The sequence below is a fragment of the Etheostoma cragini genome, chromosome 2 (assembly GCF_013103735.1).
Source record: "Etheostoma cragini isolate CJK2018 chromosome 2, CSU_Ecrag_1.0, whole genome shotgun sequence".
Taxonomy (NCBI): Eukaryota; Metazoa; Chordata; class Actinopteri; order Perciformes; family Percidae; genus Etheostoma; species Etheostoma cragini.
The window spans coordinates 8,321,038-8,346,779 of record NC_048408.1 but is presented as its reverse complement, the minus strand read 5'-3'; the positions used below and the strand labels follow the sequence as shown (position 1 = coordinate 8,346,779).

Sequence of the window (25,742 nt, the reverse complement as noted above, 5' to 3'; positions counted from 1 at the left end):
TGAGGTGCTAAATAAGAAAGTAGTGATCCACCGATGTGGATTTTTTCAGTACCGATGTTGATACTGATTTCTTTTCTACATTTTTTATCTTCATTTCTTTTCATCAGCCTTAGCCGATGACCAATAAGGGCTGCCAAATTCTGGAGCCAATACTGCTTTTGCTTCCTCAATTTACATCATAAAAATGTAAAGTCCTGCCACACTGGATTTGTTTTGGGTATCTGCAATGCCATTTCTTTAAAAATATGGAACAATAACACAGATCAGTGTCCCTTCTGCAGCCATCTTACATTCATATCACCCAAATGATATGTGCAATGTGCATCATATGGATGGATGCACTGCATATGTTTGAATGTGCAAGGGTAAAAGGCTTTCATCAACATCTCCAACACAGCCTTGATAATGCATTGCTTGCTGACATAGTATAAGACAGATATAATCAGGTCATCACTAAATTCCCTTTTTCCACACATTTAAATCATTTAAGAAAACAATAAACCTGAAAAGTAGCCATTGAAATAAAGTGCTTGAGTTGTAATTGCATACTGCCATGGTGCTAGGGATGGAGGGGCAGTCCATGGTCCGCATGTGAACTGCAGCGTCTCCCTCAACACACAGCTGCCTGTGGACGCCTGTCTGTAACTACTGCTGGGGAAAAACTATCGGCGAACGCAGCAGCCATGTGTTGGCCCATGCCGATACTCTTAAAAATGCAAATATCGGCCAGATAAATCGGCCGCCTGATAATATCGGTCTGTCACTATAAGAAAGACCCAAAGAGTACTGAAAGAAGAGCAAACTAAATTGAGGGGAAATGGAAAGGGAGCATGGCACAACAGCAGAGTGTACAAACTTAGAACAACACAGACACATGTTTGTGTTACTGAAAGGTTTTCAGTAGCAGTAGTTCAAATGGTTTTGAATGGGATTCCTGTTCAAGTTTGGTCATCACTCCTTCCACAATCATTATTTGTATTCCGTTGTGTAATTTTAATTTCTTTAATTTTCTTTTTCCAATATGTAATTCTTACCCATGGCTTATTCCCTTTTTTTTTCTCGAAGGGAAGCCTGTAGGAAAGCATGGTGCTGCACGTGGAAATGTGACTTTTGGCAGAGCCTCACACCCTCTAAAAGAGATGTATTAGCTCACCCATGAATTTTCTTCTGCTGCAGTGGAACATACTATTATGTCATACCAAGTAAAGCGTGGCCCTTCAATACATGTGAATATTGGTGTGGATCTTGGTGTTTTGTGTATCGCCTGTCTTGACAAAGATCTGTGTGCAGATTTTACTCCCCTTTTCTTATCCTCTCCCTGCTCCCTTCGAGTAACAAAAGCCATATTGTAGCTGTGTTTATTTCTACTCCCAATGGTGTCTGTCCGGTGCTGGACTCCAAGCCAGACACTGCTAGGCTCCTGCATTTCTGGAGCCCCTTTCTTTAAGTGTTTGGAACCGGTTTTGTCTTATTAGACTGAGTGAAGCCAGTTGATGAGTCTTAGTTGAGCAACTTTAGTTATTCAGGTCAAGGTTTGATATTTGAGACAGATTTAGGTCAGAACTTGATACAGGGGGAAAAACAAATACTGTGCTTGAGCGATCTTAAAACAGATGTTATTGTATCTGATAAGGTTTCAGGACAGTCCAGCACTTTTCAGTGCATTTTAATTTTTTATGTAAATGCTTTTAGTACAATTGGCAGCAATGGAGGGATCGATAAAATCATCATCATCTAATCTAAATGGATGGAATCTCATGTACAAAGCAAAAGGGTCCCATTATGACATAATTCAGTTTTCTTTTACATCCTGAAGCAAAGGGTGCTCCCCTTGTGGAAACTCTGTACTCTCAAGTCTTTTGCCAAGACCAGCCACCCCAGCGCTGTTGGTAACCACAGGCAGCTTTTCTCATCCTCCTTAGTGATGAAGTCATTTAAAAATATGGTCACGGAAAATCTTCCTGCCAAATATGAGCATCTCTTCAACATTTGGGTGGTAGGGAAGGATATCTGCTGTAAGCTTGATTTTTTATTTTTTCAGTCATATGTTGCAGAAGAGAATTTTAGCACACTGGTCGGCAGGAGAGAAAGTGCTGCTTGTTCAGAGTTAGCACAGCTCACATCAGAAACACTCTGCACTGGAGCATTTCTATGGTCCTGTAGTTGATGTCAATGCATACTATTGCGATGATTTTCTTTTATATTAATTATATTATTGATTTCAGGTATCGCATCTTTTTAACTTTTACACTCAAGGCATAGGTGTACTATGATTAATCTTTGGGAATCTGAAGGGATTGCTAGTTAATATGATTGATAATCGTGATGCTACTGGTTACGATTTGGATGACAGATGTTTGCCATTTTATGCTGGATATATGGAACTCTGCATCCAAAGCTTGTATTGACAACTTCTAGTCATAATCTTAACTATTATGGTAACTAATATTGCTGTCAGACAACTGGAATATGCGCTATTAAGATTGAGCAGAACAAAATCTCATAAAAACTTACAAGATAGTAAAGGATTTCTTAATTTTTTGTAGATTATATAAAAAGGACCCTTAGACCCTTAGAATGGGACCCAGCACTGCGGTAATATTCTTATATGTTATCTGTCGACAGCATAGACAGCAAGGACAATACATTTGAAAGGCGTAACCACAACATTTTTGCTGACCCGTATTATTTCTTGCCACAACCCTTGAAACTAACTGTAAACCTGTTTCATACAGTTGAGTTCATGTTGGTTTGGTATCAAGGTGTCAAAGAGGACATGGTGTTTAGGTCAAAGCAGTGGAAAAGGACACTAATATGAGCGACTGGCATGTCAATCAGTCATGTTCTTACAAGTCTCAGTGGAGTGACGGGTGGCGTATAGTCAGGAGCCGAGGAGGCTGGGATCTTTCGTGACCCCTTCATTCCTCAAAGAACTTTGGTGTCAGTTACCTCGACCCTTCAATTTATGGCAGGACTATTCCACAATTTGGGGTTATTTATGCCTGAAAATATGACATAATCTCATAGATTCAGACCTACTCACACCCCACATTCACATGTGAGGTAAAATGAGATTAGATGTTCCGCTCGGCCTCCTGTTCAGTGAAAACCGGTTTCCCCAAAATCCCCCGTTTCCTGCTTGAGTTGAGTGGAATGTCTGTGTTCAAAGACATTTTTCACAGTGTTTTTTCCAGTCTTTTTCACTGTTAACAGCTTTCAACCGAAACACAGACTGCAATGCCTGAACACACACACACACACACGCACACACATATATGTGATTCAGGGGGTAGCTGGGGAGCAGGCCAGATGTCTGTCTGATTGGAAGATTTGGCATGAAATTGTACATGTGCTTGTATTTTTTGTTTTTATCTAGTGACGTCTATCGTCGCATCTTTATTACCTTGTTATTAAATGATTACCAACCCTCTTTCTCCCTCCCTCCCTCACTACAGAATAGTTCGTGATTATCTGAGTGGAGCTCCATTTTCCTCCTACCACGAGTCCATATACTTCTCTCGCTTCCTGCAGTGGAAATGGTTGGAGAGGTGGGTAGTCACTGCAGATTACACGCTCGGTGAAGCAGACATGCAAACCATTCTTTTTTTTCCTACATAAAAATGACATCCGTATGATCTTATACACATTCGATATTCTCTGTTGACTCTTTGCATCATTCATTCTACTTGTTTGCTAAGGGCAGCAAATTGTCCCCTATAAACTTACAGCCTATAAACTTTTTTTATTGGAGGGATCATAGTGTCTAGAGGCTGCAGATATTAAAAAAATGATTAATGAATATGATAAACAAAAGATGACATTATCTTAGTAAATGGCAGAAGAAATTCTCGAAGCAAATGGAAAACAAACATTACAGTATATAGAGACCAGTCGCAGGAAAGATGTTTGTACTGAAACACAAAAGGTGGTGCTGCCAATCAGTGTTTTGTTGTGAGTGGTAATAAATATTTGATGATGCTTTGCATAATGGCTGGGTAACTGTAGCAGGGTGGAAACAGCAGACATCAGGGTGGATTCATAATATATTAGATCATTACATCACACAGTCTGAGAGAATGACATAACTTTTTTATTTCTCTTTTTGTCTCTCTTTATCTTTTCTCTATTTTCTCTTCTTTACATTCCTGCAGGCAACCAGTAACCAAAAATACCTTCAGACATTACAGAGTACTAGGAAAAGGTGGATTTGGCGAGGTAAGTTTCATTCTAATCAAGAAGTTGGAATAACTTGCTTCACTGTGGTTATTAAAGTTTTCTTTGGGGTGGATACAGAAGCAATGTTACGTTATGTTACGTACCAACCAAATTTGGGATTGAGAGGCTAATGATTTTAGTTGCTGCAGGTAACCTTTAACAGTTAGTTAATGCAGCACTGTTTATGTGCCCTATTCCTGTGATGTTGGGTGGAAAAATGTGTGGGGTGACACATTAACTTCCATTTTACGTGTGTTTGTGTGTGTTTATCGGCGTGTGTGCGTGTGTGTGTGTGTGTGTGTGTGTTTATCGGCGTGTGTGTGATTGTGTTTTCTCGTTGCTTGTTTTCCAGGTTTGTGCCTGCCAAGTACGTGCCACCGGTAAGATGTACGCCTGTAAAAAGCTGGAAAAGAAACGAGTGAAGAAAAGAAAAGGTGAAGCAATGGCACTAAACGAAAAACGCATTTTAGAAAAAGTTAACAGTAGTTTTGTAGTAAGTACTCCATTTTTCTTATTCAACTTTTCAACAGAATTGTACCTGTTTTGTCTGTCTGTCTGTTTGTGAGTGTGTGTGCGTACAGTATGTGAGAGCGTTGTTTGTTATGGCTCCAGGATCCTCCAAATGAAATTGAGTGGCGTGTTTGCAAAGGCTGTCGATCAGCTGTTACAGACAGTTGCTGTGACTCCAGTTGTGTTTGTTTAATGACGTCCATGCCAGGTGGACGGGCTTGTGAGTCCCAGTGGAAAGAAACATGATGGGATAAAAGTAAAGGGGGGTCGGGGGGGGGGGCAACATATAATAACTAGTTGCTGGTGACTGCATACTGGCAGTAAGCAAGGATGTGCAAAAAAAAAATATCAACAAGTTCCGTTAACCGACTTGAATGCACTGCAGCAAATGAAACCAAATGCAAAATCATTTTGGTAACACACCTGCTATGTTACCTATGAAAACATGCCACAATTGATTTCATCTGGAGCATACTGTCAGCCTTTAATTTACTTTGAATGTATTCTAAAAGTTATTTGAAATTTGTTTTGTTTTCATATGTTCTTGATGCAGTAGTGTTTAAATATGGATTGATAGTTGTATATCAGGTGTCATAGATTGTGAGGAAAAATAACCCATGCTTCTACACCTACTTTGGTCACGCAAGTTTTGTGTTAAAATCCCATGATTGCTTTTTTGTGTTCAAATTACATGACTTTAACTTTGTTAACTTTAATTCAGCTGAAAACTAACCAAGTACACGATAAGAATAACAACTTCATAAATCCTATTTGCAGTGACCCGCAAAACTGACTAATAGTACATCCAGATTCCTTTTACTGTCCAAAAGTCCTTACAACTTAAGTTCATTAGGGGCCAAATCAAGTTTTGACATGATTTTAGAATATAACACGTCTGTACTCAAAGGATCAATGATCAATCAATCAAGCTTCATATGAGGGCAGTAAGCGAAGCATTCAAGGAAGTGTCTCATTCCTTAAGCTCAGTGTGTTGTCTTTTGCAAGCCAACTGCATTTCATTTCGCAGTTTAAGTCAGAACAAAAGCATGTAGAAGAAATTAATATACTGTCCTGCTCAGAGGATGTGTGCCAGCCCCAAAAAATGAAGTAAAAGAATTATTTTGCCACTGGACCACCATTAATGATGGCCTAGCTATTGGCTGATTTTCCTATTGAGGAATTTTTATAAATTGAGCCATAGTTGTGAGTAAGTGGTGGTTTTTGGCTAGCGCTGTAATGCCAAGCCTGAATGCTTTGTACAAAGTCACCTAGCTTTTGATTTCTTCCATGCTGTACCAAAGGGCAGACATTTACAGTTGACAGTCCATTAACATGTAAGATGATACATTATAAAAACAGTTCAAGACCTTTCAAGGAGATGGAAACAATGTGTACAGTATACTGTATATAGTAATATAAAAGGAATGTTTCGAGAATAACTTTAAATGTGTAAATTATTTTCATCCAATTTATATGATAACGCTGCTTCAAATGCACCTGAAATAACGACAATTTACTTTATTAGTTGATAGTTGCTTGAAAAATACACGTAGAAACTGGAAATTTGTCAGTTCACAAATTCTAAAATATGTTCCTTTTTCAGTCCTTTTCTCACTTTCTTACTAACTGTGTGCATGTGATGTAGGCCTATTAGATTTGTTCCTGGTGTATCGGTCGGTTTTCAGATTCTGCTGTCAACACTCCTTTAATATGGAAATGCCTAAAATTTTAATCCTAATCAACTACGCAGGTTGACATCAGGAGTCATACGCAGCTGGAAAACTAGTAAAATGTGCTTTTCTTTCCATTTTGTCCAACTGTACGTACAAAAACCTCTTAGGTGTTTTGGCAGGAAAAGAAAACTTAGCTTTGGCTCGGTGTTAAAAATGATTGTTGCAAAGACAAGAAAATTACAGCAAGGGCTCATTTATCATTCCTGGAACATGGTGAGGAGCACCTAGAAGGATAGACATGTTAATTTCTGCATTTCTGTGGGGTTGTGTGTGCAATGTGTATTTTGTATACGAACACAGTATTGTACTATTTAATTTTACAGAATGGAGGTATTGATCTGTAGTACAGAAAGCTGGATTATAAGGGAGCAGAGCCTGAAAGCCATTCCAAGTTCCCCATTTAAAGCTAATGGTCGTGTTTGAGTTGTACTACGTTTTGGATTAGTCGGTTTCTGATGCAGCGTGAGCTATTTTGCATGTCCTTGTTTTAAATGAGTCATGGCAGAAGCATGTACACACACACAAACACACACTTGTCACCTGGGATTTGTGTGTGTGTGTGTGTGTGTGTGTGTGTTCGTGTGTGTTCTGTGCTGCAGGCAGAACTGAGGACTCTTCATGTGCCTCTCTACCTACGAGAGCCGCTCTGTTGCCTAGCAACACTGACCAAACAGCAGTAGCAAGGAGTAGAGTCAAGTGCTCTCTCAAACCCCTCATTTCTCTCTCGGTATTCTCCTTTACCTTTTTTTGTTGTTGTCAGTGCATCCTACTATTAGTCAAAACGTACTGCCAGCTTACTGTATGTTTTAGCCAATTACCCATACACATATTCAGTGTGTGGGTGTGTATATGTGCATATGTGCATGTGAGACACAGGGCAGGGTGACCCTGTTCTGAAGTCTCCGGCAGCAGGTGAGACCAAGGTAGCACTACCTCACTCTGAGTTTGGATGGCTACCATTTAACAAGTTTATCATAATTTCCTTAAAGGTATAGGACTGTATAACTCAGTTTATTTTTTTTGTAATAATCTTGAAGATTTCCATCTAAATGTCTGCAGGAGGCAGAATGCAAAAACATAAGCCAGAATTTGTGGAGAGAGACCTCCTGCTGCAGCTCTCCCTGCCCCTTTCTGTCCAGCCCCCTCCCATCAGATGCACCACTAACTTGTGGTCATTCCTTTCATCCCATGCAGAGCCATACATAATAGTATATAATATATGGCTCTGATCACATGGCCCACACCCTGAAAACAAGTTTACAGCTTAATCTTAATGTCCATGGTGCCATGGTTAGCTTTGCTAAGCCTCTGTCATGAGTGACAGGTCGGCATGTAACCACGCCCTAAAGCCTCCCCTGCTTTATGTTGATTTTAAAATAAATGGGACCATAATTTATGACAAACATCATGCTGTGTTGAAGAAGACTTGAACCATGAAATTACAACCATAAATACATTATAAAAATGATATTTTGAAGTAATAGACTACGTGGGATAATTTAATCACAGGGCCTTATTTTAAAAGTGTACGTACGTTTAGGGCGTGTATGAATCAACTTTTGCTAGTTTAATGACGGAAAAAGGGTCTGTGTGCCAGTCACATGGTTTAAAAGCGTTGGACTTAGTGTCTTAATTAATCATCCGTGTGTTTTGGGTGTAACATGCAAACAAAACAAAACAATCAGTGTCATCTCCCATTCTATTAAAACAGCCAGGTGCTTTTGTACCCTGGTGCATTGCCATTATGATGGTGAAGTTTGCTAAGCAGGAAGGAGAGAATGTGACCTGCTTATGCGGGAACATCATATATGGCATAGTGTGCGTGCTGTGAACGTGCCTAAAATATTTGCGTTCTTAACATAACAAAAAAAAGGCTGCGTGACTTTAGACCAGGTTTTTGTTGGTAAATGGCGCGACCCCTTTCCGCTACCTCAATATAGCAATACGCCAAGAATGCACCTGAACACGCCTGCGTGCAGGTAAATTAGCTATTTAAGCGATGTGGGGGCTTGATGGGAAATTGACAACTGTGTTGCTCTTAAACTAACAAAGACACTTCCAATATGCCCATAGTCTTCTGCACAGGACACCTTCTTTTTGCAATGAGTGGCGTTTTGTGTGATTCAAAGCTCTAGCTAGCTACGTGAAATTGAATCAGTTGCAGGGTGCTGCCATCCAAAAGGAGATGCAAGAGACTATGTGAGTGAAAAATGTAAACACGGCCAATGAGCCAATGTTTGTGCGAGGCAATAAGAAACAAACTGGACTACTTTTTTCAACTCTGTGTACTGTATATAGATGGATGACAATGAAGTCTCTTTTCTAATAGTTAGGCCTTTGGCTACAGTAACAGAACCTTCACTGAAGGGACGTGCATGCACATCTGCATTGGTAGAAATGACCTGTGATTGGCCAAAGTCTCCCGTTGCGAGCTAGATTTTCTAGGCAAGGCAGCTTTATTTGTATAACACATTTCAGCAACAGGGCAATTCAAAGTGCTTTACACAAAATCAGTTAAAAAATAAAAACAGTTAAAAAAATAAAAACAGATAAAACACGTGAATTTAAAATAGAAACATTAAGACACATAAAACACAAGTAAAAGTTACAGTGCAGCATAAGAAATTAAACATTAAAAGAACATAATTTAAAGAAACGCAACATCAAAAAGCCTGTTAGGGTTTTCTTGTAGACCACTTTGAAGAGATTGAAGATTATTATGGATTTTTTGCCCAACGGCACCAAAAGCAAACTGCCTACTTAATTTAAGTCACTATCACCGAATAAAAACCTTAAAACTTTCACTACTTTTCCTGTCCATCACCTGAGATGTTTCAACTCCAGAGGGAGGCAAAGTGGATGGGTGTTAGGATTTACTTGCTTTATGAGTAAAGTTATGGCCAGGTTTTCTTTGGTTCTATGATTTTATTACATGAATGTCAGACATTAGTGGAAATGTTGATTGCACGGTTGAAACGCTTTCAGTCTCTTTTATAATGAGGCTTTTTGGATATCCCTTTTCTAGTGTTTTCCATTATAAAGAAAACAACGACACCAAGCTCTCTCTCTCTCTCTCTGTGTGTGTGTGTGTGTGTGTGTGTGTGTGTGTGTGTGTGTGTGTGTGTGTGTGTGTGTGTGTGTGTGTGTGTGTGTGTGTGTGTGTGTGTGTGTGTGTGTGTGTGTGTGTGTGTGTGTGTGTGTGTGTGTGTGTGTGTGTGTGTGTGTGTGTGTGTGTGTGTGTGTCACATTTGGCCCATTAGAAGTTTTCCCATCCCCTCTTGTGGTCTGTCTCTGACTACGTAGTCTGGAGCAGATGGGATTCCTCCTGATGGCAGCAACATCCTGCTTGTACACAACAACACATGCACACAAACTATATACCCTGTGTGTCACTGACCCACAGGAGGGGAGAGAAAGGGAGGCTGGTGGGAATGAGAGAAGAGAGATAAATGGTGGTGGGATTATTGTTTTCCATATCTGTTTCTCTTTGTGTACATTCCTGACGTTCCATCTGGGATAACGGATGATTATTTGGGGCATTAAAAACACCAAATGAAATAATCTAGCCACCCTGTCTCTTACCACTGCTCTTCCCTCGTCCTCTTCCTCCCCTCTTTCTCTCCTCATACCCTCCTCTGCAATGACTTCTTGACTGGTCCCTCACCTCCCTTGTTACTACTTCCCCAAATTTGCCTCCCTCTCCAGGTTAGTCTAGCATATGCCTATGAGACCAAGGATGCGCTGTGCCTGGTGTTGACCATAATGAATGGCGGTGACTTAAAGTTCCACATCTACAACATGGGCAACTCTGGCTTCGACGAGCAGAGGGCCATCTTTTATGCTGCTGAGATCTGCTGTGGCCTTGAGGACCTGCACCGTGAGAGGATAGTCTACAGGTTAGCCCACACGGGGTCAGAAACTTTTTGGGGGAATCAAGTCAAAAAGATATTTTTCATGATGTCTGTTTAAAAGATTAGAAGGTACAGTAGGTGGGGAGGGGCATTTTTACTATAATATTAGGACAGCAGTAAGCATAGATGCTTTAGGAAAATTCTCCGGGGTATTTTAAGGATCTCTGTCTCCGAGGACCAATGTTGTTAGGTTGCAGCACCCGGATCAACATTATGTAATCTTGTTGTTGTACAAGAGAGTTTGCCTACAACTGGCTAAATGTCCTGGCCTTTAAGGGGGCACTCTGCCGATTTTACACCGGAAGTTCAGTTTACTTGTCACGAGAAGCAATAATCAACCAGTAAACACAACTGAATGATGCCTTTTGTGGCTCTAAAGTGAGCTCTTTAAAGTCTGAGAAAATAACCCAGATGATGTTGATTTTAACCTACTCAGGCTAAAATATATTTTCACCGGCAGAACCAGCAGTATTGGCTCTGCAAAGCACTGTTATAAAATTAACGATTTTATTTCACAAAATGGAAACTAAACATTAACCAAACAGCAGAAATGGGTTTTACATGCTGCAGGACATAGACTAGCCCACATCAGACAGAAATCACACATGTAACATATCCTTTGGGAATTCATAACAGCATTGTTGCTTTAGGACTATGGTTGGATCACGAGCAGCAAATGCTCTAGCCGCAGTAAAAGAAAATCAAAGAATGAAAACTTCAACCGAGCATTGTTTGAATTATGTAAAATATAATGAAAAGTGCCCAGCAAGGCGGCAATTCTTAGACAGTGTATCGAGGGGTGGGCAAAACACAAATGCGTTTTGGCTAGAAGTCATCACTATTTCTTACTAAATAGGAAGGTTTCGAAGTTACAAGAAACATGAAACACGTTTTACTTATTGTAAGCTCTGTGAGGGCCAGCACTCAAACAAACTCCTCTGTTGCTGATGGGCTGTCAGCTCCGGTGGGGAAATGCGTGCACACACTGCAGAAAAGCTCGTCCTTATTTACACTGTATTCCATCCAAGAAAACGGTCCATACCACTTTAAAGAGAAGCCATTGCTGTCACAGTAACTTTTAACAGTACATTACTTAACACATCCATGGTGCATTTGTGCGAAAAGCCAGCTAGCTAACTGCTGCTGAATGCAACCTGGAGAGTCTGCCTGTTGTTACCATAGTAACCACCTATGTTCTGAAGGCTTTCTAATAGTTTGATCCTTATACTATGGGTTAAACAGTTTTATTTAAATCAGAAGAGAAGACACATGAAACACACAAGCAAATGTGTAACTATTTCTTTTCTTTCTTAGTTTTTTTTTTTACATACACTTCAATATTTTTCATAAGAAAACTTATTTTTGATCAGACTTAGTTGGACGGGCCAGTGAGTAAAGTGGGCGGGCCAGTGCTGCCCAGGCCCCATTCATGACTACGCGCTTGCTTCATTGTTATCTTGATTGAGGCTTAAGACTTGACGTTTTATTACAGAAAGTCAGCGTTACAAACTGTTGGTGTGGAGATTAAAAGAAGTGGGGTTTTACAGTGAGAGACAGTGAGGGTTGTCAGGCGCTACATAACTACATCATGGGTAAAGTAGAAACTTTCTTGAAGTGCAGTATTAAATTGGGGGAATACCCCTTTAACCCAAAGGGAATTAGCAAACCTCACCAATGCGAGAGGTCTAAAACAAACCATAAACTAACTGTAAGTCTGACTATTTGTTAAAAGAGATAGATTCCATAGGAGTGTTTGCAGTTGTTTAAGATTGGGACAAGTGCAAATGGAAAGTCCTGTATGGTGAAGTGTCGCTGGGTTAATGATATACCTATTTCTCCGAGGTGTCATGTACCTGTCACACTCAATGGAGCCCCAGAGTAATGCTAACATAAACACTGAAGTTTTCAGTGGACACATGCACCCACATACGCATGGCCCACATAGTCATGTAAACACGGTGTCCGTTGACCACAGCACGGGTTACAGTAAACCTCACAGTTGGCATTGTGGTTGAGCTTGGCATCGTGGAGTGTCCCAGTTTTCAAATTGTTATAGCTGTTATAATAAATTGTATTGCACTTTTGAATAAAGTTAGATTTGGCTACTCTGATTTGGCTAAAAAGAGAGTTAGAATAAAAATAAATAACAATAAACAAAACAACGTGGCCAGGTTTTTTAAAAATGGCTCGGAAAAGACCTTCACATATAAATAAGTTCTGAAACGCGAGGTAGAAGACGAGACTATCTTTACGAGCCTAAAATTCTCAGTCTGGTAGTTCTGCTGAACACAAATATAGCTCAGTACAATATAACGCATGATAACTGAGCAAATAAAGAAATGTGTGCAGCTAAGCCATCTATTAATCCACATGAAAGATTGTAGAAGCACACAGGCAATAAAAGACAATGAAATGTCAACAGCATGACAAATTAATAAAGATTCAAATATTTAGCCAGTATTTTATTGTTAGATCCTTAAATATAAGTTCTATTTTTATACAAGCCATATATCAACAGAATGACTCCCTAATGTGTTCTCTTATTCCCCCCCGCCCGCAGGGATTTGAAACCTGAAAACATCCTTCTGGATGATCGTGGTATGTTCCAATTCTTTTTCTCCTTTTGATTTAACCCATACCTCACTTTATAACGTGCAAGCACAGCAGCAGAAAGTCTCCCTGTCTTTAAAGGCTGAAAAGTCATCTCTTCAAGTTCTTCACATCTCGTTCGCTCCTCTGAGTCCTACTCTATATCATCTATTCTCTGTAACATGGTCGTATCTTGAAATAGAGGAATCTCATTTGTGTCTCTTTCATGCTCGTACTTTTCTCACTGTTTCTTTCACTGACTTCTCCCGTAAAAGATCATTTTAGTGTAACATAAGCATTTTCAGGGCACTATGGCTTCAACCTTTGCACTCATTAGTTGTTTTTTGCATAGTCTATATCCTTGACTTCAACTTCCGGGTTTGCTCCGTTGCGGCTGGAAAATCCGCCAGATTTCATTCATCTAGGCCAGATATCCGTACATGTGTTGGCATTTTAAACTCCGGTCGATAAATGAGAACAATGGTTAACCTTTTCTTGGCAGGATAAATCCAAACAACTAGCTAGACTATCTGTCCAATCTGAGTTTTCTGTTGCACAACTAAAACAACTTTTGAACCTACACATGTTCAACAAAAACAAGTTATCTTCCAAGCCTATTTTGCAGCGGCACCGCAGCTTTCCGTGGTGTATAGCACCGCCCAAGATGATTATGATTGGTTTAAATAAATGCCAATAAACCAGGGTTAGGAAAGCAAGACTAGTTTTTGGAACTCTTGATGTCTAGGGAATAAGATTTATTCTTCTTTAGTGTACATTTTATGATTTTCATAATTTCAGTTAGGTTAATAATCTTTGGTTCTTTTTCAGGACACATCAGAATTTCAGACCTGGGCCTCGCTGTTCAAATCCCCGAAGGAGAGACGATACGAGGGAGAGTGGGCACTGTTGGATACATGGGTAAGAATTGTGGTAACCCTCTTCTACCTCCTTCTTTAGTCAATCCTGACATCCTTCGATACTAAAACCACTGCAACCATTTCTTTACCTTATCTGTACAATTCTCAGCTTTCAACCTCTCCGTATGACCTTTATCAACTGTCTCCGTTCCACTTGATTTAGATTGTAAACCTATCTGTCAGGTTTGCTACTTGAACTGACCTCACTTTTCTCACCCCTCATCCCTGCATCTTCTCCCCTCCCTCAGCTCCCGAGGTGATCCAGAACGAGAGCTACACCGTCAGCCCGGACTGGTGGGGGCTGGGCTGCCTGATCTTTGAGATGATACAGGGCCAGTCGCCCTTCCGCAAGCGCAAGGAGCGTGTCAAACGGGAGGAGGTGGACAGACGAGTGCGCGAGGACCCAGAGGAGTACTCTGATAAGTTTGCAGAGGAGGCAAAGGACATCTGCAGACAGGTGAGAGTGAGGAGATGGAGGTGACCGATGGCTGTGGGGTTAGAAAAAGAGGAAGAGTTAGCAAGTAGTAGTAGTTAGAAAGAGTAGTAGTCAGTAGTGTAACGGAAGTACATTTCCAGGGTAATTGCCTGACGTCTTGCGCATTAGTTGCCGTTCTCAAACTCTGTTCACTTTGGGAAAAAAACAACAAAGTTCGAGCTAAAAAGGTACACCCTGAAAATCGCAAATTAGGAAGAAAATTTTGATCGTTTAACAAGGCAGGCTTGTTTGGTTCTTTCAGGGAATAATTGTAAAAATGTTCAAATAATATTTTTATGGCATTTACTATCTAACTGGGACATTTTGGTACAGATAGAGGACTACTGTGGATAAAAACATGCAGCAAATTACATTTAACCATGTATCCAGCTAATTGAAATAGCTCACGCTAGTGTATTTTGTGAACAGTTAACTTATATTGTATGTGGTGTTTTCCTTCGCGGGGTGCACATGTTCCCCCGTACAAGTTCCTTCCGGAGACTGTTTTGCAGAGTCACCATTGCTGCTTTTGGAACTTGGCGGCGTCCAAGGTGATTGTGATTGGTTAAAAGAAATGACAACAACCCAGAGCGTTATGGAGTAAGGTCTGTCGATGCGAGACTATACAAATTCTGGAAAAGGAGGAATGAAGACAAAGGGAGGAAAGCACATTAACAGAGCGTAACGGCAAATAAGGACATGGATGGGTGTGGCTGAGGGGGTGGTAGAGAATAATGCAGTAAAAGCATTGTCATACCACTTGGAGGTGACTTTATGTCCATGTCTCCTTGATAAATTGCATGAACAGGTTTATAATACTGCAATAACTGCCTTTATTAATACAAACAGTAGCTGTTGCCTCAATAGGTCTTTTATGTTCTGCTACTCAGAAGACACTGTGACACATGAAAAGCAGAAGTTGCACAGTGAGATATTAGAAACAACAGCTTTGTTTAAAAATACACCTGATTTCTGAACAAATGTTGTTTAAAGTTTAAACCTATGATCTCTTTGGCCACTTGAAGACAGTGGACCAAACACAGTACTGACCAAGTATCACCTTTTGAAGTTGCCAAACAGTTGCATATTTACACATTTAGCTGACATGGAGCAACTTTTATTCATATTTCTGGTGACCTGATGAATATAAGTCAGTCATGCAAATCGTATCTTTCCTTTTTTTCTGTTTCTGTCTCCACCAACTCCTGAGAGAAATAGTTGGCTCTTTAGCTGCTGAATGTTCCTCTTACAGTATGTTCACCAGGGAGTTGGTGTCGTTTGCACTTTTTCTGTTTGGTGCTGGACAGGAACAAAATGGGTTTATCAAGGCTGAGAACGGTGCTGATGAGAGCAGTAAGAGTAAATCCAAACTGTACATTCTCAGACTGTAAAACCAAACCAATGAGATAAAAGATGCTAAATAGCTCTGTAGAGCTGAGGGGAACTGCAGAGCTGATAACTCTGTAACTTTGTCACTACGAGCAGCCCTTTCAACCCAATGTTAATATAAACATATGGATTAGTGCAGGTTTCAAGGAGGTCAGTTGTTTAATAGAACTTAGCTTAAAATATTTCCATCCGGCTTTCACCTTTTGTCTTCCACAAACTCACCATTCTTCAAGAGGGAGCCACTAAGCGGCTTTGCCTCTGAACAGGAGGGGACTGGACGTTTATTTGTGTGACGCAGTGGAACATTCTGACCAGAGGTTCAGCAGATTCAAAGACTCCCCAGGGAGAGGAGGAGAAAGAAAAAAAGGTTTCAGCAAGAAATGGGAGAAAGATAATCAGGAAGGGGGAGAAAATACAAGAGGGTGGTGGTGGTGGTGATAGGGAGGGAGGGAGGGGGGGGGGGGGGGGGGGGATTACCACAGCCCAAAATAGAAAAGTGATCCAAGCTGTCAAGAGCAGAAAGTGAGATTGAGAGTCTGCTTTGAACCCTGGTGTAAATTGGGCAAGAGTTGTGCAAAGGCGAGAGAAACGATGGGGAACTAAAAAGAGAGATGTGGTGAAAAATGTCAAATCCATTGGACTGTTGATTGTAAACGCCACCAGCTTTTTGGGTGACAACAGGGCCAGTGAGAGTGTCTACTAGTAGCCAAACCACTAAACAGCACTCATCCACTTCATAAGCCTGCTGTACTGTAGGTGGTAATATTATCCTGAAGCTCTCATAGAGAAGGCAATAGCGCTCTCTAATTCTATGCATGATGGTGCTGCATTAACCCCTGAGTGCATGGATTTGTATCTGTCTTTATTAGATTACATTAGGTCAGATACATAAAGGCAAGCGGTTTACATGAAAACTACGACCATGTGTGTGTTTTGTATACATTGCACTAAATGGATTTGTCAAACTTTTTTTGTGAGATATTTAAAAAACATTTAAACCTCTTCTTCCTGCTGCGTTTCAGCTCCTGGCTAAGGACCCCAAGGAGCGACTGGGTTGTCAGGGTCGAGGGGCCATAGAGGTCAAGCAGCACCCCATCTTCAGAAACATCAACTTCAAACGGCTGGAGGCCAACATGCTGGACCCTCCCTTCAGCCCCGATGTAAGGACCGCACACACTAACACACAAACTAGAGTGCATACAGGCTCAATTCGCAGCTTATAGCCAGGAAATGCCATTGTCATAAGTAAACAAACACTTCCAGTGTAATGTAGTTATCATGGTAGCTGGTGGGGGTGGTGAGAAGCATGCGTGTGATTTCACTATCGTTTGAAATCCCAACTGGCTGACAAAATGGAAAACAATCTTTCTTCTACAGCGATTAAAGCAGAGTTGCTCTGTTGTATGGTGATCATCACTAATACCTCCAGTGGAGCTTGTGAACAGTAGACAGCTGTGGTCATATTAAGAAACCGTCAATGGTGAATATGTGTAACTATGGAGTGTAACACAGACCACTACCCTCCTGAGATGAATGTAGTTCAACCAAAAACAATGTACGCTTTTATTAAATGCTGCACTCATAGATTTCAAAGCTGTTCATATCCTGGGAATCAATAGATTTTCAGTGTCAAAAAATAGCCCGAGTGAAGAGAGTGACTGACCTGAGAGGTTAAATCAATAGTTGACAGTAGATAGTGCTATCCGCGTTTCTATTTTGGACTATTATGAACAGTAGGGCCTTGCTGGGGAGAACAGAACAGCAAAGAGTCTTCAGTATAGAAGACTTTCATGTTATTAAAAATAACAATCTGATTGATTTCAGGATTAGTATTCCCCCCCTTTCATCCAAAATAAATACACTTATCACAGTTGTGTCTCTCTCTCTCTCTCAGCCCCGGGCGGTGTACTGTAAAGACGTCCTGGACATTGAGCAGTTCTCCACTGTCAAAGGCGTGAACCTTGACCCCACTGATGACGACTTTTACCACAAGTTTGTCACAGGCAGTGTCTCCATCCCGTGGCAGAACGAGGTACAGCAGGCTCATGCCTCTGAGATGATGTCATCGTTCAGTCACAACAGACTGATACAATGCAGTACAGCACTGGTGGCATAAAAGTACCCGTATTAAAGATTACCTTCTTTTGAGAGTAATGAAGAAGTATATATCAATGTAATTGCTTTTAAATGTGCCATTGCCTGTGAATGACTCATGTTGCTGAATACGAATGCGACATGAGGAAGTGTTCATTTGCATCTTAAATGCCCAGTCCAAATAAAGAGATACCTGTAAGGTTAAACAAATGGCCCCCACCCAGAGGTGGAATGTAACTAAGCACATTCACTTAAGTACAGATTTGAGGTACTTTACTTGAGTCTTTTCTTTTTGTGCCACTTTTCACCTCTACTCTGTTACATTTTAGAGAGAAATAATGTACTTTTAACTCCACTGCATTAATCTGACATCTTAAGTTACTAGTCACGTTACAAATTAAGATTGTCGCACACAAAACACATGCAGTTTATGAAATACAATGTTTTAGTATAGATTATTTAAAATACCCAACAATGTGTAGGCATAAATATAAGTCCAACTGAAATGATTAGCTGAGTAAACTTAGCTGATTGACAGAACTGTCTGGATCGTTTCCAGTTTCTAAAATGTGAAGATTTTTCTGCATCGAGTACTTTTACTTTTGATACTTTAAGGACATTTTTGTGATGATACTTACATACTTCTACCCGAGTAACATTTTCAATTCAGGACTTTTACAGTGTGGTATTAGTACTATTACTGAAGTAAATGAGCTGAATTCTTCTTCCACCACTGCACCCACCCTTATGCTGTCGCACAGTTGTTGAACCAAACTCCTAAGGAAGTGAAAGTTAACAGGGTAGAGAACTCAACATCTTGTCTTTTTTGTAGATGATTGAAATGGAATGCTTTAAAGAAATCAACGTCTACGAGACTGATGGGACTCTGTGCTCCGATCTGGATGTGAACCGGCCTAATCCTCCACCAAAGAGAGGCTTCTTCTACCGCCTGTTCAGAAGAGAGGCAAGTGCTAGTGCTCCGACAACTGTTCGAGGGGGTGGGGGCTAAGGTACTTCTTCTCCTCCTTCTTTTCTTCCTCCCTTTTTTCTAGTTATGCCATTCCTAGTTTAAGGCTGAATCTAATTTCTCTATCTGACCCCTTCCACTCGGTTTTGCGCGTTCACGTGAGAGTAAGGGGTGTCCCAATACTCATTTTGACCTAAGGCTAGGGGTAGACAAAGGGGTGTGTACCCCTTTAAGTTAAGGCCTCTCTTTTCCTTTCTATTCCTTTGCACATTCCTTTTTGTATTTGTTGCTATGCCATTTTGTCTCAGAAGATCTAAAACATTAGGATTTTTTTTCTTGAGAGGATCTGATTTGTGGTTGTGGGAAGACTTGATATCAAGCTTTACTTTGAAGATAAAGGGATAACACATATTTCAAGTCTCCAACGTAACTTCCACTTGTCCTTTATCATTAAGAACTTTCATTTTGTTCTTGACTTGTTTGAACATGTAGCTACGCCTGGGGACAAGGGGGTGACATGCCCCTCTTCTCAAAATCCTGCTTTTTATAGTCTCAGTTTTGTTTTCTTCATAAAATCACTCTAAGCAGTGATCCGTTACTGTGGAAATGCAGATAAGATAAGTAAGGGGTTGATATAAATGTCATTATCACCATGTGCTCACAGCAATACGTTTTAAGGCAGCAGTAGTGAGTGCTGTGTGGACGTTTATTCTCGCCCTGCGTTTTGCCTTTTGGGCTACATACAGTCTGCTCTATCTTATTGGTGGAGATTGTCGGGGCTGTATTCAGCGTGAGAGAGAGGCTGCAGGCACTGTTCACCTCTGGATGTTTTCAGGTAAAATAAAAAGTCAAAGATAAGACAGCTCTTTGTAGTAAAAATGCAAATACAACATTATGAGAGCTCTGCATTGAAACTGCATGTCATTTCAAGTAGGGGTATTACATTAAAAAAAAATCTGCATTTCTAGTTTTGTTATACTACCTTTTTAAATGGGAAGCACAATGTCATCACAATTGGTTATTTGCTACCAAACCTAGGCCCATGCTTCAGTTGCATCACTTGTGTCTACTTCTAACTTGCTCACAGTTGTGTGTTTGAGTACTAGACACGAGCCTGGGCACTAGAGAAATACTTCTTGTTATGTGGTTAAGTTAAGGTGGGCGTTCTAGGAGAATGTGACCTCAACTTGCACATGTGACATGTAGTGATGAAAGTTGCTAAGGTTAGTGATATATCCTCACTTTTGGTTTTTCCCAGGTCTGTTTTAAGAGCGGTTACAGTGACGACGAGATCGAAGAGCCCTCGCGACTTTAAACCACTCCCTCCACCTGCCTCCTCTCCCCCCCCCTCGCCGCTGAACTTCACCACAAACTCCAACCAAGCGCAAATCTTAGGAACTCAGTGAATGTTGACCTGTATTTATGAGCTGTATTAAAAGTGTATTATAATTAAAGAAAAAAGTATGAGTTTAAAGATTTTGTACATTTGTACTTGAATTTATGTCTAGATGTATATTTTCACTAAAGGTTGTATTGTACAAAAAGCCATAAAAGTACCACTTGAATGCATACATTATGTTTTTATTTCCTTTTTATTTCCTTTTGGAATGAGTATGGATAATGTGTATTGGGGAGTTTTTTTTAAAAAGCACAGTACCAGTAGTTTTTTTTTTTCTCAATGTAGCATAAGGTCTTTTTGTTTTTACATGTGCTGTATGTTTGTCAGTGATTTAGCCAACGTGACGTGTTGTTAGCACATCAGATCCACCTGGTTCCCAAACTAACCCTTAGCCTCTGCAGGCTCAGGTCGATCAGAATGAAGCGCATAGATCCAAATGGTATTGGTGGAAAATAAATCCAGTCTAGCATTGCTGTGTTGATGCTATGCTGCTTAAGCCTTCCACACATGTTTCCAAGATCTGCCACTTTGATTTAAATAAGTTTGGAAGTGATAATCAACATCTTTCCCTGAGGCCAGTAAGCTAGGTTGCAGTAGACTGTATGACGTGTGGTAAACTGTCTCCTAGGTGCCTGTACCAACTTATTATAGTAGAGATGGAATGGATCAGCATGTGCAACAATTCGTATTTTAAGGAAATATTACGGAGGCTGTTTTTTTTTTTTTTTTTTTTTTAGTAATACAAGTCCTGATAATTATCATTCCTGGTCCTCTCCAAAATCTCATGAGCTGCAAAAGGCTCAGATCTTTATTTTAGATGCCAGGCGGTTTCCTTTAGGAGAAGAGCTTGTTAAGTAAATGTCTGTTACATTATTCACTCAGGCAAAACAGTTTTTGGTTGTTTATCTTTACTCCTCAAACTTTGTTTTCTGCTTCTTTTTGTGTAATCTGTCAATCATATTTTATGTGTGTACCAGAAACTCTAGGACAGGTTGAATTGGAACATAGAGACTGATGATGATGATGATGATGATGGCACTGTATACGAGATCTCGCCTGCAGCTGAAAACAAATTGTTGTTGCATTAAACAAGCTTACATTGATTCAGCTGTCCCCAGCCTCTGCGCTGACTTGAGATACATTTTTGGTCTCTGTGCCGGTTGATCATAGATGGCACAAAGCCTGTCAGCCACATATCCTGCTAGTAGACCTCCAGTTAGACCCTGTGGCTTTAGCTGTGTTTGTACTAGATGAAAATGACATTTCTCAATCATAATAGCGGCTGCCTTTAACTATTCCATTGAAATCCTGTATGTTGTCATAAGAATGACGTGAGACAGTTGCTTGTATGTGTGTAGATGGGGAGGAACAGGGGCATAATGTTTATTATCCTGCCTACCGAGTTGCTATCATCTAGTGTACAAAAACCCTCGCCACTTGCAGTTGTTGTGCACTTTTGTTTCATCATAGAAATGTTTTCAAGTTAAGTGATCCTGAACAAATACATTTTCTGTACATTTACCAGCATGTTCCAATTATTTGTATTCATTGGCATTTCAGAGGCTTTTGAAGCCATATTGCTTTTGAATTTCGGTTTTTAGTCAGTTGCTGTTTACTCCCCCACAACCTGTTTTTAATGCTGTGAATACCCAATGTGCGAGCGTGTGTGTGTGTGCGTGTTTTGCAGCTTCTGTTTGATCTAATGCATTGAAGTACAATACAATAGCTAGAAATCATGTAAGGACTTGAATGGAACTCAATTAAATTTCCAACCATTCAAGACCGCTTACATTTAAAATGGTACGCGTAGAGTTCCCCATCTCATTAACTAATTTGGAGAGTTGGCCTGTTTAAAAAAAAAAAATGTTGTCCCCTATTGCACATTCCATTTATCAAAAATCAGGAATCGAACGTGTGCATCTGTTTCTGGCTTGACGTCACCTGAGTGTCTGTTAATTTTTTGTTGCTCTCAGGCACATTTTAAAGCAGATTTCTCTTGCCTATGTAGATTTTAGCCTTTACGCTCTTTAGCCTCAAAAAACCTTGTAAATTATGTATTTCTTATTCTAACATGTAACTAAGCTCTAACACATTCATTCACTCTCACAGGGAAACTAAACTGTGTTTGCCACCCATGCCTCTGTCATTTAACCTTACTCTTATACCATCCATACAGCAGTAAAAAAAATTGTTTAGTTTCATTGCACTATGGTGTGTTTTGACAATGACTTTAGGAAGTGTCTTTAACTATTTTTGCCAATGATACCAAAAGCAACATTAAGTAAATACAACTTGTCTTGTGATCTGAAACATTTACTGAAGAAAGACTGACAGCCTTCATTGTATGTGCCAATAACCAAGTTCAGTTCTGACACCCCGCCTTTTTTCAACCTCTTTATCATTCCGTCCATTCTGAGAGAAAGTCCTTCGCATAAAGGAACTTTAAACAGCTCAACAGTTTTGAATGTCCGCACTAAGTGCATTGTAATGCCTGTTTAAAAAAAAAAAAAAAAATACATATGTTTTATTACTCAAGCATGTATCGGTTTGTAATACTTCAGGTTCCTTGTATATGTAAATGATGACCTTCTAGTGCCAACATATCTCACTGGTATCTGAGGACAACTTTATAAATGGCAAGGTGACCAGCTGAGTTGGCCCTGTTTGAATGCATGACATGTTTTCCTTCTCTCCTGCCTTCCACCAAGGTGGTGATGGTGAGTCTCCCCCTTAAAACTTGGATGGTGCTCACCAACAACGTTTAGAAGTGAGAGATCCTCAGTTCCTTGATGTCACTTGAGTCTAGATTTGGAATAACCACCGATAAATGCCTGGAGGTTTTCAAGGGTTTCGTACTCTTCTGTCCAGATATATCGGATAGTCGATCGGAAGTGATATTTTCAAGGAAGGGAGGAACGTCAAATGCATTCTTGGTATTCAAACGTGGCCTGGGACTTCTTGATTTTTCTTCTTTTTTTTTTGTATCTGTACAGTCATGTCGTTCAACCACTGCAGTCATTGTTAATTCTTGTACAAGTTGTATCACTGGTTGTTGTACCATATCTGACATTTGTAATTATGAAATAATACACTGCCATTTGTATAAAAAAATACTTGTGTCTTGATTTATTTGTATCCTATATTAATTTGTTTGTTGTTAATAAATGGACAGAGATGGGAGAATATAAGTTATAAGACCGAAATAGAAAACTGTCCTTCTGCTAATACCTATGTTGTGTCCAATCCATAATATCTGTACTGGTGGAATTAGAGTATTTCCTGCAGGTAAGACTTTATAAAAGGGATACTTCACCGATTAACATTAAAGCTTTTACTACTACTTCCTTATGTCATTACATAATTTAAGTGCAGATTAAAGTTATAGATTTGTTTTCTCTCGGGTGCTTGTGTTTTCACCACTGACTATCTTTTATACTGATTTGGGATGGGTATAATGACTAAGTATAATTGTCCATTTGAAGGTGAAAGCCAGAAACGTAAATTTCGATGCAGGTGTTTTTGATTTACAGGAAGCTCTCTTAACTTCCCCGCTGTCACACATCCCACTCATCTTTCTTGGCACAAAGATAAATGGCACTGCTACAGCATTGGTGTTGCTCAAATATGTTGTTACAATGTGGATTACAGTGGTCCCGTGATATCAACAATAACAACAAAAGAAAAAAACAACCTTACACACTCATTGGTTCTTCATGAAGGCACTCGACATAAAACTGCAGTCATTGGTTCTTCATCAAAAAACCCAACATAAAACCGCTGTCTGATTGGCCGCTGACGTTGCACCCCTCCCCTTTCTGTAACACTGTCACCCATGCCACTTCCTGGTGTGATTTTGTCGGGGGAACGCAACGGTGCATCAAAGATGGCTTGTTATCGACCAACATTTTGTTTATTAAGGATTGACATTGTGAAAGAATAAGAGATATATTGCACGAAAAGAAGGAGAGCCGGTGGTAGTTGTCGCGAGCAGTGTTAGCACTCTCGTCGCACTACGCACCCATTGCTCTCTCTTTGCGCTAAACTTATCCACACTGAGCTAGTTAGCTCACATAGTAAATATTAGATAGCTCAGCTAGCTTGCTTACTGATTACTAAAATGGCCACCATGGAGAAATTGATGAAGGCCTTTGAGTCGCTGAAGTCATTCCAGCAGCAACAGGGACCACCGACCGCCGAGGAGCTTGTCCAGAGGCAGTAAGTGAATTTTTGTCCCACAGCAATTGCATAGCAAGCTAACAGCTAGACAGATAGCTCAGCTAGCTTGCGAGCTAACGTAGCTAAGTGCCCGCTCTCTTTCGCTCTCTCTATCTCTCAGGTAACGATAGCTAAGTTAACAGAACCAAGGTTTATTTGTTAGCTTGAAGCCAGTTAGCAACATGCAAACCAGCAACACGATTCTTAACTGTTATTTAGGCTTCTATGCTATTTCATATCTACTTGTTGCCAGACATTGCACTAATGCTTAACATTATTCGACACTCAAATATTCAGATTTGTAGGACTAACGTTAGCTAAGTGATAGCTAACAAACAGTAGAAGGCATCCGCTAATTGATGCCCACGCACCTGCTAAGGAGTCAGACACTAATTAAATGATTCCGGTTCTGCTTAATTAGTTGCTCTCGGAAGAACAATTCTGTTTGTAAAGCCACGTTCATATTTTGAGAGTAACATTGTGCGGTTAATTGCTCAGTAGGGTGACATTAGATGTCATAACTACTTTTGCTGATAACCTGGTGCATTAACGGTAGCCTCCTGGACTGGCGTCACGTCTGCATGTCCATCGCACCTCATCCTGACCAGTGGAGCAAGATGTGCTGTAGTGAACACATGACAAACACCTTCAGTAACGACTTACCGTATTTTCCACCTTTTCAAATATGCTGTTCAGCCCAGTTAATAATTTAATTTGTCAAGTTCTAAAGAGGTTTTGGTGTTAAAGCACCAGCAGACTCATCAGGCACATCTGCTAGTCGAGAGGTCCCTAGACATGTCTATTGTCATCAGCAATGCACTCCCTGCAACAGATTGCTTTTCCTTGATTAGTAGACAGTTTAGTGATTTGCATTACCAATGGTGTAAACGATGGAATATATAGTCTATGGCGTGTCTCGCTCAGCTGTTATAGAAAATGTTTCTGCTGTTGATGCGTTATAATTGGATGCAGAGGGAATAGGACTGAAATTCTGCTCTTGTGTGTTAGTACTAAAGTTGCTTGACACTTTTTAAATGAACATTTCTCTCTGATATTCAAGGAATACTTAGATTTGACTAGAGTTTTTTTAATGTGCACTGTGGCTTCTTTCATGCCTGCATAGAGATCCCCTCATTTGTTGTCTTTTCAGCAATATTTACAGTCATTACCAGTGTTGCAGTGTTTTATGGGGTGGCCTGGCATTGGCCTGGTATATTTAGTATTCCATTCGTTGTGCTCTTTGGCTATCAGCAAGAGATTTAATTGTAATCCTGTTTGAATGACTTCCAGCAGTTCAGTCTCTTTAAGGTTCTCTCTCTCTCTCTCTC

General features: G+C 40.2%; 2 protein-coding genes across 16 annotated transcripts in view; both read left to right on the top strand.

Annotated features, from left to right (window-relative positions):
- Positions 1 to 23,308, top strand: part of grk4 (G protein-coupled receptor kinase 4) — a 47,407-nt gene extending 24,099 nt beyond the window's left edge. Inside the window, exons 6-17 of one of the 3 annotated variants that reach the window (XR_004658621.1) lie at positions 3,456 to 3,548; positions 4,152 to 4,215; positions 4,568 to 4,708; positions 10,164 to 10,354; positions 12,930 to 12,967; positions 13,787 to 13,876; positions 14,124 to 14,332; positions 16,762 to 16,899; positions 17,634 to 17,771; positions 18,666 to 18,797; positions 20,059 to 21,863; positions 21,913 to 23,308. Coding sequence is in view for 1 of the 3 variants with exons in the window: in XM_034886612.1 (XP_034742503.1) it covers positions 3,456 to 3,548; positions 4,152 to 4,215; positions 4,568 to 4,708; positions 10,164 to 10,354; positions 12,930 to 12,967; positions 13,787 to 13,876; positions 14,124 to 14,332; positions 16,762 to 16,899; positions 17,634 to 17,771; positions 18,666 to 18,797; positions 20,059 to 20,115 (1,291 nt within the window). In the remaining 2 variants the exon portion in view is untranslated. Of the gene's footprint in view, positions 1 to 3,455; positions 3,549 to 4,151; positions 4,216 to 4,567; positions 4,709 to 10,163; positions 10,355 to 12,929; positions 12,968 to 13,786; positions 13,877 to 14,123; positions 14,333 to 16,761; positions 16,900 to 17,633; positions 17,772 to 18,665; positions 18,844 to 20,058 lie in introns of all 3 variants that reach the window. The other 2 variants (XR_004658629.1, XM_034886612.1) reach the window with 2 other exon arrangements.
- A 716-nt stretch (positions 23,309 to 24,024) lies between these two features.
- htt (huntingtin) overlaps positions 24,025 to 25,742 on the top strand; it is a 33,743-nt gene continuing 32,025 nt past the window's right edge. For 9 of the 13 annotated variants that reach the window (XM_034885901.1, XM_034885861.1, XM_034885832.1 and 6 more), the window contains exon 1: positions 24,026 to 24,414. In XM_034885901.1, coding sequence (XP_034741792.1) covers positions 24,317 to 24,414 — 98 coding nt within the window. In that variant the 5' untranslated portion in view covers positions 24,026 to 24,316. Of the gene's footprint in view, positions 24,415 to 25,742 lie in introns of all 13 variants that reach the window. The other 4 variants (XR_004658560.1, XM_034885822.1, XM_034885880.1 and 1 more) reach the window with 2 other exon arrangements.